Genomic DNA, 12,968 nt, shown 5'->3' on the forward strand with positions numbered 1-12,968 from the left:
TGCTTATAATTCAACAGGTATTTACTACCTCAAACATACTTAACAAGCAATCCTTGAGTGATTCAAGAAAGGTTGTTAATTCATTTATGTAATTTAAAATTGGTTTTTTCATAAACCTTAGTTTGTTTTATTTTATTATTACTGCCATTTTTGTCTTTTTTTTTGTAATTTTATATCGACTGATGATACAGGATCCCGCGAAAGTCAACTTTTGGCATTAGTTTTTAGGTTCTATTACTGTGTTTGATATTGTTTTGTGTTGTTTTAGGTTATTTGGCACAGTGGTCAGTATGTTGATGATTTTTTTTTTTAATTTTCATAAGTTTATATTTATATATGTTTTTAAATTTATTTATTTACTCTTTATTTGATGTTTTTGTTTTTAACTATTATGTTTTATTTCAGACATGTGTAAGTGCCAACCGATTTTTAATACAAGATGGTATTTTTGATAAATTTGTTGAAAAATTAAAGGAAAGAATGATTAATTTGAAATTAGGAAATGGTATTCAGAGTGATGTAAACCAAGGGCCTCTAATCAATAAGGCTCAAGTGAATAAAGTAAGTTTGCTTTTTATTTTAACATATTTTTTTTTATATATAAAATTACAGTTTTTATTTCTTCATATTGAATTAATTATTTATTAGAATCTCACAGACTTATATCATAAATCAATTGTTCACTTATTTGTACTTTAAATATAACAGTATACTTAGTGTCATTTAATTAAAGAATTGAATATGATTCAGATAATTTATGAAAATAAAACATTTATAAACTGAATAGTTTTATGTAGAAAAATTAGTAAGGCAAGAGTGCTATTTAAAATTTTGTTTAATATTTTTTGAAGATGATAAAAATTCTCTAGAAGGGAATGAAAAAATTAACACTAGCATCTCCCACCAAGTGTGAAGTGCGTGCGGTAATTTGATTTCTTCAGGCTGAGGGGTGTAATGCAACTGAAATTCATAGATGAATAAGTAATGTGTACGGTGAAACTTCAATGAGTGACAGCAAAGTGCGACAATGGTGCAGGAACTTTAAAGCAGGACGTACAGATGTTCATGATGCAGGCGGTTAGGGAAGGAAGCGAGTGTCAACCGATGATCTCGTTGAGCGAGTGGATGAGGCAATTCGAGAAAATCATCGGTTCACAATTTCTGTATTGAGTGATTCGTTTCCTGAAATTTCAAGGTCAGCTCTCTACACCATTGCGAGTGAGAGACTTCAGTACCGCAAACTATGTGCGAGATGGGCTCCCAAGATGCTGTCTGACCATTACAAAACAATGAGAATGGACACCTCCCTAACGTTTCTCCAGCGCTACCACAATGAAGGAGAAGATTTTTGAACAAAATTGTCACAGAGGAGGAAACATGGGTTCATTTCGAAACTGAAGAAACAAAAGAACAATCCAAACAGTGGATGCATTCTCATTCTCCCAGTAAACCAAAGAAGTTCAAGCGAACCTTCTCCAACAGAAAGTGTATGGCTACTGTGTTCTGGGACCGGAGTGGAGTGCTCTTGGTGGAATTCAAGGAACGCGGCACGACCATCACTGCAGCCTCATACTGAGTGACTCTTCAACGTCTACAAAGGGCAATTCAGAATAAGCAGAGAGATATGTTGTCATCAGGCATTGTCTTTCTCCATGACAATGCTCGGCCCCACACTGCTGCTGTAACAAAGAAGCTCCTGCAGTGTTTGCGTTGGGAAGTGTTTGATCACCCACCATACAGCCCGGATTTGGCTCCATCCGATTTTCACCTCTTTGCTCACATGAAACGCTGGCTAGGAGGACAACATTTTGGCACTGACATCGAGCTGCAGACCAGCGTAGAATCATGGCTGAAAACGCAGGCAGCTTCGTTCTATGACGAGGGTATTGGAAAGTTAGTACCAAGCTGCGACAAATGTCTAAATTGGAGTGGCGACTATGTAGAGAAATAGCATTACTATGTAAGCACTTGTTACAAATAAAAAATTTCTTATTTTCACCGTGGTTTTAATTTCATGACCGATCGGACATTGAAAGAAAAATAACCCTCGTATAAGTGAAAAAGTTTGTTAAACCATTGTACCTTTGTTCTGTTTGTTTTTTTAAATTCTTTATTAGTAATTAAATAAAAGCTGTATGGATATTAATATGAGTAACAAATTACAGGTTTAAAAAGTATTGAATATACTGTGTAAATTTTACTGTTTGTATTTACTTTTAACATTCCATAAAATTTAAGTTTTTTGAGTTTAAATTGATAATTAATTGAAATTATGGCAGTTGACTGAACTCTCAATATTTAAATAAAAGATGAAGAATGGGGATGATTAACCCTCAGAGAAACTACCTCTGTTTGGGAGGTCGATCAATTACTAATAAGAATTCCTACATATTTCTGCTGGATTAACCACAAACAATGTGCGTCATTAGAAATTTCTAAATAAGATTTCATTATCAAACAACAGGTATCTAAAGAAACTTATGTATGAGGATGCTTGGATAGGATGGCTGCAGTAAGCTTTTATTTTATCTATTATTTGCAGTATCTTTAACTGTTGTTTCACTGATCCAAAGTCAATCATAGTTTTATTAATTGATTTGTCTTCATGTAAATCTGTCTAATGCCTCCGGCTTCTTTTTAATGAAATAATTCTTATTTATAATTGTAGAATATGATTTATTCTTAACTAAGACATGAAAAAATTGATGTGGTATACAATTATACAAAACAAATAAATAACACTAAACTGTAACACAAGACAGATACTAAAATAACACCAGCAGTAGTGGGACAATTGTGTAAGATATTTCTACTGTGAATGACAATCAGGAAATAAAGCATAGTCGTAAAAATGCATACAAGAAATTACTTAATGGTATATGCATAATTTGCTGGAAGATCATGGTAGTAAGCCTAGTCATAATGTAATGTTAAGCAGTGTATACATTAACAGTGAAAAAATAAAGGACGGAAGATGTAGTATTTACAAAATACATTTCATTTTTAAATTAAATTGATTTTAATAAATCACCAAGTAAAGCGCATGAATTATCTTATCTCATTTCATTACAGAATACTAAAATGGCTATACCGTAGGAGCAAATTAGTAAAGGAATATACACATAGCGTCATGTGAAATTAGCTGAATGATTCTGGCTATTTTTTGGGCTATTTTACCTGAAACAATTTGTTTATGCTTACTTTTAGTACTTTTAAAAATTAAATTAATTATCTATCTTTTCTGATTATCTGTGGTCAAGCTCCACCAATTTCCATCACAGTATTGTAAACTCTCTGGTAAATTTGTTATTTTACATTACATTACCTTATTGTTTTGTTATTCACTTTTACAGGTTGAAGGTATAGTAAAAGATGCTGTAGATAAAGGAGCAACGGTGGTATGTGGTGGCCAACGTGCTACAGAAATCGGTGAACAATTTTATCAGCCAACCCTTTTAACTAATATCAAAACAGACATGTTATGCTACCTTGAAGAAATATTTGGTCCGGTAGCTGTTTGTATCAAGTAATTATTAATTATTTTTTCTTGTTTTATTCATCACCTTTAGTGAATGTTCTTTTATGTTAGTGAGACAGTGTTTTTTTTTAATTTTATGATAAAAAATTGTATGATAAATAAAATGTAAGCTAAATTTTATTCCAATTTAAACTTTATTGAAACGTGTTTTTAATATTATAAGTTTTAATTTAAAATTAAAGTAAAATTAATTTGTGAATGTTAAATTATATGAGGATTAATGCAATTGTCATTAACCCTCCACCGACTGCGAAGCGTGATGAGTTTTTTGCTATTGAAAGGTCATAGATGTGATCAGCATTTATTCTCTGTTAGTGAATATAACATTATGAGTTAATTATAAGTTTATGTGTGAACATTATGAGTGATATATAAAAGTGGGTTTTGGAAATTCAAGGAAGGACAAGCCAAAAAATTTGAGTAGTACTGTATTAAAACAAAAAATTCATGGCTACATTATTTGAGACTGGAAGAAAATTTTACAGAAATCATAAATATGTAACCTTAGAAGTTTCTTGTAAAATACTGAAGAAGCTTTGTAAATCATTATAAACATAAATAGCATGGGAATTCGTAAAGGATGCAAAGAGACTTAAATCCTAAAGCAGTTAAAGCGGGAATTATTTTACTTTCTCCTACAGCCTGGACTTTGCACGTTGTATCATCTCTTCACCTAGATGAAGGTCAGATTGGCTATCTGGTGCTTTGTATTAATAAAGAGCTCGTGGATGGAGTTGCTGGCAGTGAAGTTCTTTAACAAGGGTCTGCAAGAAGTGGTCCAATAGTGTGATAACTGCCTGAATGTAGTTTGTGACTGAATGGAGAAATAGGTATATGGATCAAATATTTATGTTCATGAATAGGTCATTTTTAAGAAAATGTTGTTAATGCAATTGTGATGCTTTTGGAATTACCTAGTTATTCTTATGCCAACTTGCTTTGATGGAGAGGACCTAGGAATTATCATCGTAATTGTGATGCAATATGGTTTATTTCATTGCTTAGTAAAAAACAAAAACATTAATATCATAACCGTATAATAACCAAAATATACATTTTTTTAAAATTAAAAAATTATTGCATGCAAAATAATAAATAAATTTCTGTGGAACAATATATATAATGATATAATTAGTAGAAATACATATATTTTTATGTGAAAGAAAAATAATTTTACAAATAAATTTAAAAAAAAAAAAAAAAAAAACAGGAAAGACTTTCTTATTTATCACATCAGGTATGACTTCAGTGGAAAACTGGCTTGTACAAGGGTATTACACTTGTTGAATCCCAGCTAGACCGGTTAGTAACTAAATAAAAAAAATGATACAAGTAAATAAAACCAAGACAAAAATTTATCCTTTTGATAGGAGAAAAAATTTCAGTAGTAAATAATTAAGTGAAAAATCAAAAGAAAACCTTCTCTATGATTAGAGAAGAAAAAAATCATAACTGTAAATAAATAAATAAATTTCATATTTTGATTGGTACGTAATAACTCATTATATAGTTCACATCTTTATAAGATAAATGATAAAAATCAAAATAAATTATAAGTAGGTGTATTAAAGTTCATATTAATTATTTAAACTTTAACACATGAAATAATGTTAGGTTAGTATATTAATTATAAAAAATTGATACAAAATAATTCACAATTCAAAAAGTGCCATTGAAAATTATTTCAGTCATATTTTTATACTTGTTGAATAGGATGCAGAAAAATCAGGGTTTTTATTATCATTACTTTAATAGTATTACCTAAAAATTATTCAGCTCGTTTGGTGATTTATTAAAAATGACAATGGAAGCATAATAAGGCCCTTTCTCATAAGCCTTGTGTTGAGTTGTACAAAAAGTGTTCCATTGTCTGGTTTGGTAGGGATGGATATTATTTATTTTAAAGATAAGCGACCACTCTTTAGCAAAGATTGTTTTTTTTAATTCATTAACAAAGATTGTAAAGAAGGGAGAATGAGATATAATTGTAAATGATAATCTTTCAAGTAATAATCATTCGTTTTATTAATACCACTGATTTAATAAGACACATTAAACATACTCTTAATTTCTTCAACTGAAGATAGTTGAGAAGAATCAAGCAGAAAAACAATGATCTAAAATTCAGCTACATTTTCGTATGTTCTTCTACCCCATTCTATATGTTTTCTATGCTCTTCTACCCCATTCATGCTTCCATAATCTATTCTCACCTTGATGTTATCAACTAACACCTCCTACAAAATCTCCTGCTCTATCTTCGACAGGTCCGACCAAAGAATCCATCATAATGCATTACTATCTTTCCAAAATCATTGAAGTTTACTGAGATTATTGTACTATAATCCATTTCATCTATGTTTGGTATTGTTGAAAACATTCCAACAAAAAATTAGGTTGGTAAAACTATCCTTGCCATGGCTGATAGACTTATGTGTGTGTTGTCTTTCTCTGGTTCAACCAAGCACTAGGTGTGGCAAGAAAAATAATCAACTTATAAATAAGTAATTTAATATTATGTTTTGTTTTAATATTACAAACAAAATTTATGTTATGTGTACAGTAATTTATTATTATTAATTATATTTATTATTATTATTAATTTGTTATTATATGTACAATTAGGGTATGCCACATCAACAATTTTCTGCAAGTTCAAGTCCATCAATAGCAGACCAGAATGTCTGTTTACATCAGTTTCAAATCTAATAGACTTATTCAGTTCAAGAAGAGCAGTCCAAGCTGTTTGTTGTCCAAGAACTATCATGCTTGTGATATGTCATGATTTCATTTGATACTAGCAGAATAATGGGAAACTTTTTTTTGTAACTAATTTTTTGTTGAAAATTCCATGGATATTTGAACAGTATATATCCGGATTATATTGTCATGAATGAAGTAATTAAACTAACATTATATACAGAATACCCCTTTGATCTCTACTATGAATCAAATAGAATTAGAAGCTGGTTTTTTCAATACCACTGGATCAAGGAAGCCACTGAAAAGAAATTCTGGATATGATTTTGAAAAAAAACAAAATTTGTTTCCTGGTTCACCCAGAACAACAATTGATGCATTCAGGTCTGAGAACTGTGATGACTGTTTTTGTGAGAATTTAAAACAAAACTAAAAATCTTCAACCCCTTAGTCTGCTTATTCTGTTTTCTCATTTTTAACTAAATGCGCTGCTGTACCTATTATGTTGTCTATCTGTAGGATCAGAGAATTACTAATGGATCGGTTGCCTGATGTAAATTAGGAAAAGAAAAAAATTATAATAGTTTAAATTTATTCAAAGCTTTTAACTAGTTTTTTTTTAAGCTGCTTTGAAACTGTTTTATTTTAAATGCTTTAATTTGTATCCTTATATAATTTTCACTTATCTACTAAAATTCTTAACTTGTATTTTCAAAAAAGATTTTATTTAGAAAATCTTTTTAATTAATATATGATAATTACAAAAAACAATTTTATGTTGCAGATTCAGTTCAGAAGATGAGGCTGTGACAATCAGTAATTGCACAAAACGTGGTCTTGCCGGTTATTTTTATTCAAATGATGTTACTCAGGTTTGGCGAGTTGCAAAAAAAATGGAAGTCGGTATGGTTGGTGTTAATGAAGGTATTATTTCATCTGCTGAAGCTGCATTTGGAGGTATAAAAGAATCTGGAATTGGACGAGAAGGTTCGCATCATGGAATTGAAGAGTTTGTTTATGTTAAATATATATGTTTTGGAAATCTGCAGTAATATTGCAGTGTTGATTTTTCACTATATGTTCATGTTTTTATTTCAAATTACTATAAAGCCAGTGATGATATAATTTTATGAAAAATATAATCAGTGTTACAGATTAACTTTTTGTTCATGTATCTAAAAGAAATTTTAGTTTTATGATAGATTCTGTAACCTTTTCTGTTAAATTACTGATAGGTGTTTTTCTTCAATCTTGCTATGTTTGCTCTTAAAACATCCTGTTACCCTGAAGAACAATTATGCGCTTCATATTTTTAGTTGTTTGCCTTATGCTCTGCGTGTGTTGGCCACAGCAAAAGCTATAATTTAAATGAAGCTGCCATACTTCTATAGTTTTAAGGTTATGGATAAATTATTTCATACATGAAAAATTGTGAAATTTATAAAGCTGAGCAGAAACTTCACAGTATAAATAGCATTACAGATATAGATTATGCAACTATGTGGCTATTCACATTGTAAATCGTGAGAAATACTTTCGTTTGCACATTATGTAATGTGTAGCACATCATATTGAGTTTACTTTATGTGCTGTAGCATACTGTGTGACTATAGTTTGATTTATACTGTTTCAAGTTTCTTTATCAATTAATAATCCAATTGTTTTTTCCTACACCCTACTCCATTCCCTTGTTAATTTAATTGCAGATGACTGTTTTCAAACATTATATTTTTATCGTTATTTACTTAATACAGCTTTTTTTTATACTTTTTATGATGGTTTTCCACCTTAATCCATCCAAACCCTTTCATATATTATTTCTCCAGTTACCCTACATTTTAAACCTGCAGCTGATTAAAGCAATCTCATTTCTGTCGTCCAAATAAGTTTTCCTTCTTTGATATCTATCATGTTCTCATTCCTTTACTGTTATTGGGCCTCTTATACCTTTCAACTCTCTGATTATAATGAGACCTTTTTCCACTTTAATTGTCTATGTGAATTCTGCTTTTCATTTTTAGTTCATGTCATGTCATGTCTTCATTTATTTAGAGTATTGAATATGCTATATAAATATTTTTAAATTTCTTTGATGGCCTTCTCTGTGGATACCTTCCAAAACCATGGAATTCCATCTGCATTTGTTCTATTCCATAAGCATAACAGTATCTTGTGGAGACATCAGTGATTTCTGTTCTGAGAACACCTATTATATCTGGAGGAAAATCAGGTTAAAGGTAACCTAATTGTGATTGTCTACAGTCTTAGTTCGCTTCAGTTCTCGCCATTAAAATTTACATAATCATCTGTAACAGATAATAATTTATTATAGTTTTACAGTTTAATTGTACGAGTGTTAATTGTTACATTTAAAAAAATCATGCATGAACTGGAAGCTAAGTTCAACACTTTTGCAGCCTATTGTTATCTGTAGGCAACTTGCCTGACTATTTTCAGTAGCCCTGAAACATGCATACAAGCTGTTGGTGTGCAACAGTGAGGACTGTAAATCATATGTTTAGTAGGCATGCACCACATTATGCTTCTTATGATCTGTTGTGAATAAATTAGGTAATGAAACAAGATTCTGTATTTACACATTAAGATATGTATTAGAAGGTGCACTTTTTAGTAAATGCAATATTATGTAGGTAATTGTGATTTTTAGTAAAACATTCCAGGTAGATGAATTTACATTCCTCTAATATATATGTATTTTACCAATAGAAGTATTTACCGGATGTCTAATTGAAACATTCTAAAAGTAATTTTCCTTGTGTAAAAATTACACATATTAAATTAAAACACTTTAAATTATTGTTTAACGATTTTGTTTAACCGTTTCCTATTATTGCATATATCATAATTACTTCTTTTTTTAATTATTATTGTTGTATCTTTTAAAATTAAACTATAATTTACTAAGAATAAATTTTCATGTTGTGACCACACAACAAAAAATAATTATCTTGATTGTTTAAAAAAATTATAGTGGCTTATATTCTAATTTCTAAATACTATTTGTTTATTCTAATCAATGTGTTTAATTTTAAACATTAAAAAAATTATGTATGAACTGGAAGCTAAGGTCAACACTTTTAACATTCTATTGTTATCTGTAGGCAACTTACATGACTATATTCAGTAGCCCTGAAACATGTATACAAGCTTATGGTTTTATTAATTTTAGTTAAATCAGAGCTTTAATTTTGTTTAGTACTTTTCAGGGATTGGCTGCTGTTGTCATTAGCCAGATTGAAACTGCAGCCAGATTTTAATGATAGTTGAGTACTTTGTTATTTAGATATTAATCATTCGGCATCAGCCTTTTCTTCTAGTCAGTATCCACCCATATAGTATGAATTACAGTTAGAATATAGTGCCATCTAAATAAATGTGAACATTGAATTATTGTGAAATAAATTGTTGATGTAATTTAATTACTATAAGTAAAAATATTGTAATATAAAGGAGTACATGGAGTCTAAAAAATAAGTTGTGTAGCTATTATTTAGCTTACATATTTTTATGTTATAATTATGTTATTAACATTATATTATAAAAATTATGTCCTGGAAATGACCATTTATGCAGCATAAAGGAGTATAGGAAGTCAGAAAAAGATATGATAGACTGGGAAAAATATTTCCAGTGTTTTTCTATATCCAGTTTTCTCTTTAGAAACCTAGACATTAGAGATATATTGTTAGATGCAATGATTTTTTCTTAATGTTGTGTATCTGTGCATTTAATTATACATTATTGAAAATTTGTTTTTTGTTAAAAATATACTCACACACATACACTATTTAGAAATAAAACTAGCAGAAAGTTACAAAATCGCAGTTTGTTAAACTGTAACCAAAATTTTATTAAGATAATTGATTGTAAGATTTTAGGATCAGTTATGCTTGCAGTGAATGAAAAACTGAATTGTTTAAAATAAAATTTTTTTGTGCTTAGACAAAGTAATATAGAATAAAAATTATATATTTAGTATGACAACACTTATCCTATTTTCATTAAAGTTGCTGATGCATTATTACATTATGTATTAACCTGTTAAATGTAATACTCATAAATGATTTAGTTACCTGTTACTCAAGAAAATTAATCTCTGTTAGTTGTAACAATTTCAGAACAATGAATTTAGTAGGTAAATCTATTTTTACTATACTATATTATCTGGATGAGGTGTGTGGTTTATTGTCATATATTATCATCACTGTTTTATCATATGTTTCATCGAATAACAACACAATTATTGTAACTTAACATTGCTGTTGTTATTTTGAACAAATTTTCTCTATATGAACCACTTAACAAAATGACCACTTAAGTGGTCTATAAAAATATATTAAATATGATTGAAGTAATGTCTTCCATGACAGTGTCTTTATAAAAAATATATATATACGTATCATGTCTTCCAATTTTATGTGCTTTTTATAAAATATCTATCTATCTATATATATATATATTTGCACTGCTTATGTATTTGTTAATATAATATGCATGTAATAAGATATGTACATAAGTAAGATTTTATATTGTTTGTAGATATAGAATAGAATAATTATCTTTATCATTTAACTTCTTTTTTTAATTTTTATTTTAGAATTTGGTCTGTGATTATGAAATGAAATAATTTATATATATATATATATATGTGTGTGTGTGTGTGTGTGTGTGTGTGTGTGTGTGTGTGTGTGTGTGTGTGTGTGTGTGTATGTATGTATGTATGTATGTATGTATGTATGTATGTATGTATGTATGTATGTTATGTATATATGTATGCAATTTTTTTTTTTAAATATAGATTTACATTATCATTAATTTAGCGTTCTTAAATTCTTAAGGCCAATTTTTAAAACTATGTATTTCAGAGTATGGTATTTTTTAGTTTCATTTAAAATATGCAACAATTTTGACCTACATATGTTCATTTGTTTCAGTTTTAGTAGTTCTTTATTAATGATATTTATGTTATCCCCTTGCCAGGTAATTTTTTTTTAACATATTATGTTATTTTGCTTTATTTTTTCTTGAGGAATGTTGCTTCTTATACTTTTATTTATTAGCTTGTAGGTAGTTTTTTTTTTGCTAATTAAATCTATCATATAATTTAAAATGAAGTATTGGATTTACTGTGAAAAGAGGAATTTTTATAATAATAATAATAATATTAAAAAATACATAATAGTATAGAAATAAATAGGACAATAAATACACAATAACCTATTAAAAATCGTGCTAATAGACAGACTTGTCTATTAAATATATAAAAGAAAAAATTGTAATGATTTGCTGTTACTAATGCACTCTAAAGCCACAATAAACGTTAGAAGTAATATTTGTACAAAGCCATGTAGACTTTCATCAAGAAAAATAAGATAATAAAGAGTGAAAATGTAATTTGTCAACACTTTTTTAACTGCATTGTTTAGAAGTAATATTTTGTCAAGAGATCGGAGAGGGGTTAATTTGTTTTATAGATGAAAACCTTATATGTATGTAATTGAAATGATACATTTTAAAAATAGATATGGTTATATAAGGAAATAGTATGAATTATCTATTCCTAAGTCTGTGTAAAGGAAACATTTTAAAAAATGTCTCATTTTTAGTCTTAATAAATTACTGTTTTATGTAAAAATGATCAAAAATTATTCTAAAATTTCCAGTGATTACTATGTTGCATTTAAAACTAAACACCTTTACTCTTTACCTTGGTCAGTATTTAAATATACTAACATCAATTATCCTGATACTGCTTTGGTGAAGTTCTAGTTATAGCGCACTGTTGCTACGGTAAGGACTTAAAAATTGAAGAACTTATTTGCTGGAAATTTTTTAATAGTTTTGGAAGTTTTTTTACTTGAAAAAATAATTTATGAAAATGTTACTTAAACATTTTCTTTAAGTTAGCTTAAGATAAGTCTTATTTTTTTATTCTCACTCACACATACATGTGCACTGTATATGTAAGTAAATATGGATGTGTGCGCAAAAATAAGACACATATAGATTTATAATTCCTTATTAAACAATTTGTTGTATAAGATTTATTATTCATTAGAACTGTAAACTTTCTTATTATTTTCAGTTTATTATTTAGCCATGTTATATTAGTTATCAGAAAAATAGGCTGTTCAATTTATTGTGTAGTATAGTAACTCTTATATTATATTAATTATATTTTGGAACAGAAAACAACAATCTTTCATTGTATTTTTTCTTACATGAAGTAAGCTGAGCAGTCTTTTAATTTAAGTTTACAAAATTTTTATGGTTAATTAGTAGGAAGAAAAATATTTTACCACAATTATTTCATGTTTTAATTTTTTGTAATAATTTTATTTTATGTTGTTTGTAAATAATTACTTTATTGCAAGATAATATGATGATTGTAACAAAGTACTAGACTTATTTCATTTAAAAACCAAAGAATATTATAAGATTATTTTGTGCTCAATTTTCATCTAAAAAAAATTTAATTTCTATTCAAAATTAATTAAAATTTTTTTTTTTTTAATCTGTTGTAGTTTTTTTAATCATTAAAACTGATAAACTATTAAGTCGTATTTATTTTATCTGTATATTAATATTATTTATGGATTCAAACATGGATTTATACACATATTGTAGTGAGGGAATGAAAGTTTTAATGTATGACCATAAATTAATTAATGACAATAATTGCATTCACTTAATTATTTGAATATACAAC

At 28.2% G+C, this 12,968-nt stretch overlaps 1 protein-coding gene across 3 annotated transcripts in view; it reads left to right on the forward strand.

The window, feature by feature from the left end:
• Ssadh (succinic semialdehyde dehydrogenase) overlaps nt 1-12,658 on the forward strand; it is a 47,866-nt gene extending 35,208 nt beyond the window's left edge. For all 3 annotated transcript variants that reach the window (XM_075363579.1, XM_075363580.1, XM_075363581.1), the window contains exons 8-10: nt 406-561; nt 3,354-3,526; nt 7,023-12,658. In XM_075363579.1, coding sequence (XP_075219694.1) covers nt 406-561; nt 3,354-3,526; nt 7,023-7,290 — 597 coding nt within the window. In that variant the 3' untranslated portion in view covers nt 7,291-12,658. The remainder of the gene's footprint in view (nt 1-405; nt 562-3,353; nt 3,527-7,022) is intronic.
• The last annotated feature ends 310 nt before the right edge of the window (nt 12,659-12,968 follow it).

The sequence above is a fragment of the Lycorma delicatula genome, chromosome 4 (genome assembly GCF_047948215.1).
Source record: "Lycorma delicatula isolate Av1 chromosome 4, ASM4794821v1, whole genome shotgun sequence".
Lineage (NCBI taxonomy): Eukaryota > Metazoa > Arthropoda > Insecta > Hemiptera > Fulgoridae > Lycorma > Lycorma delicatula.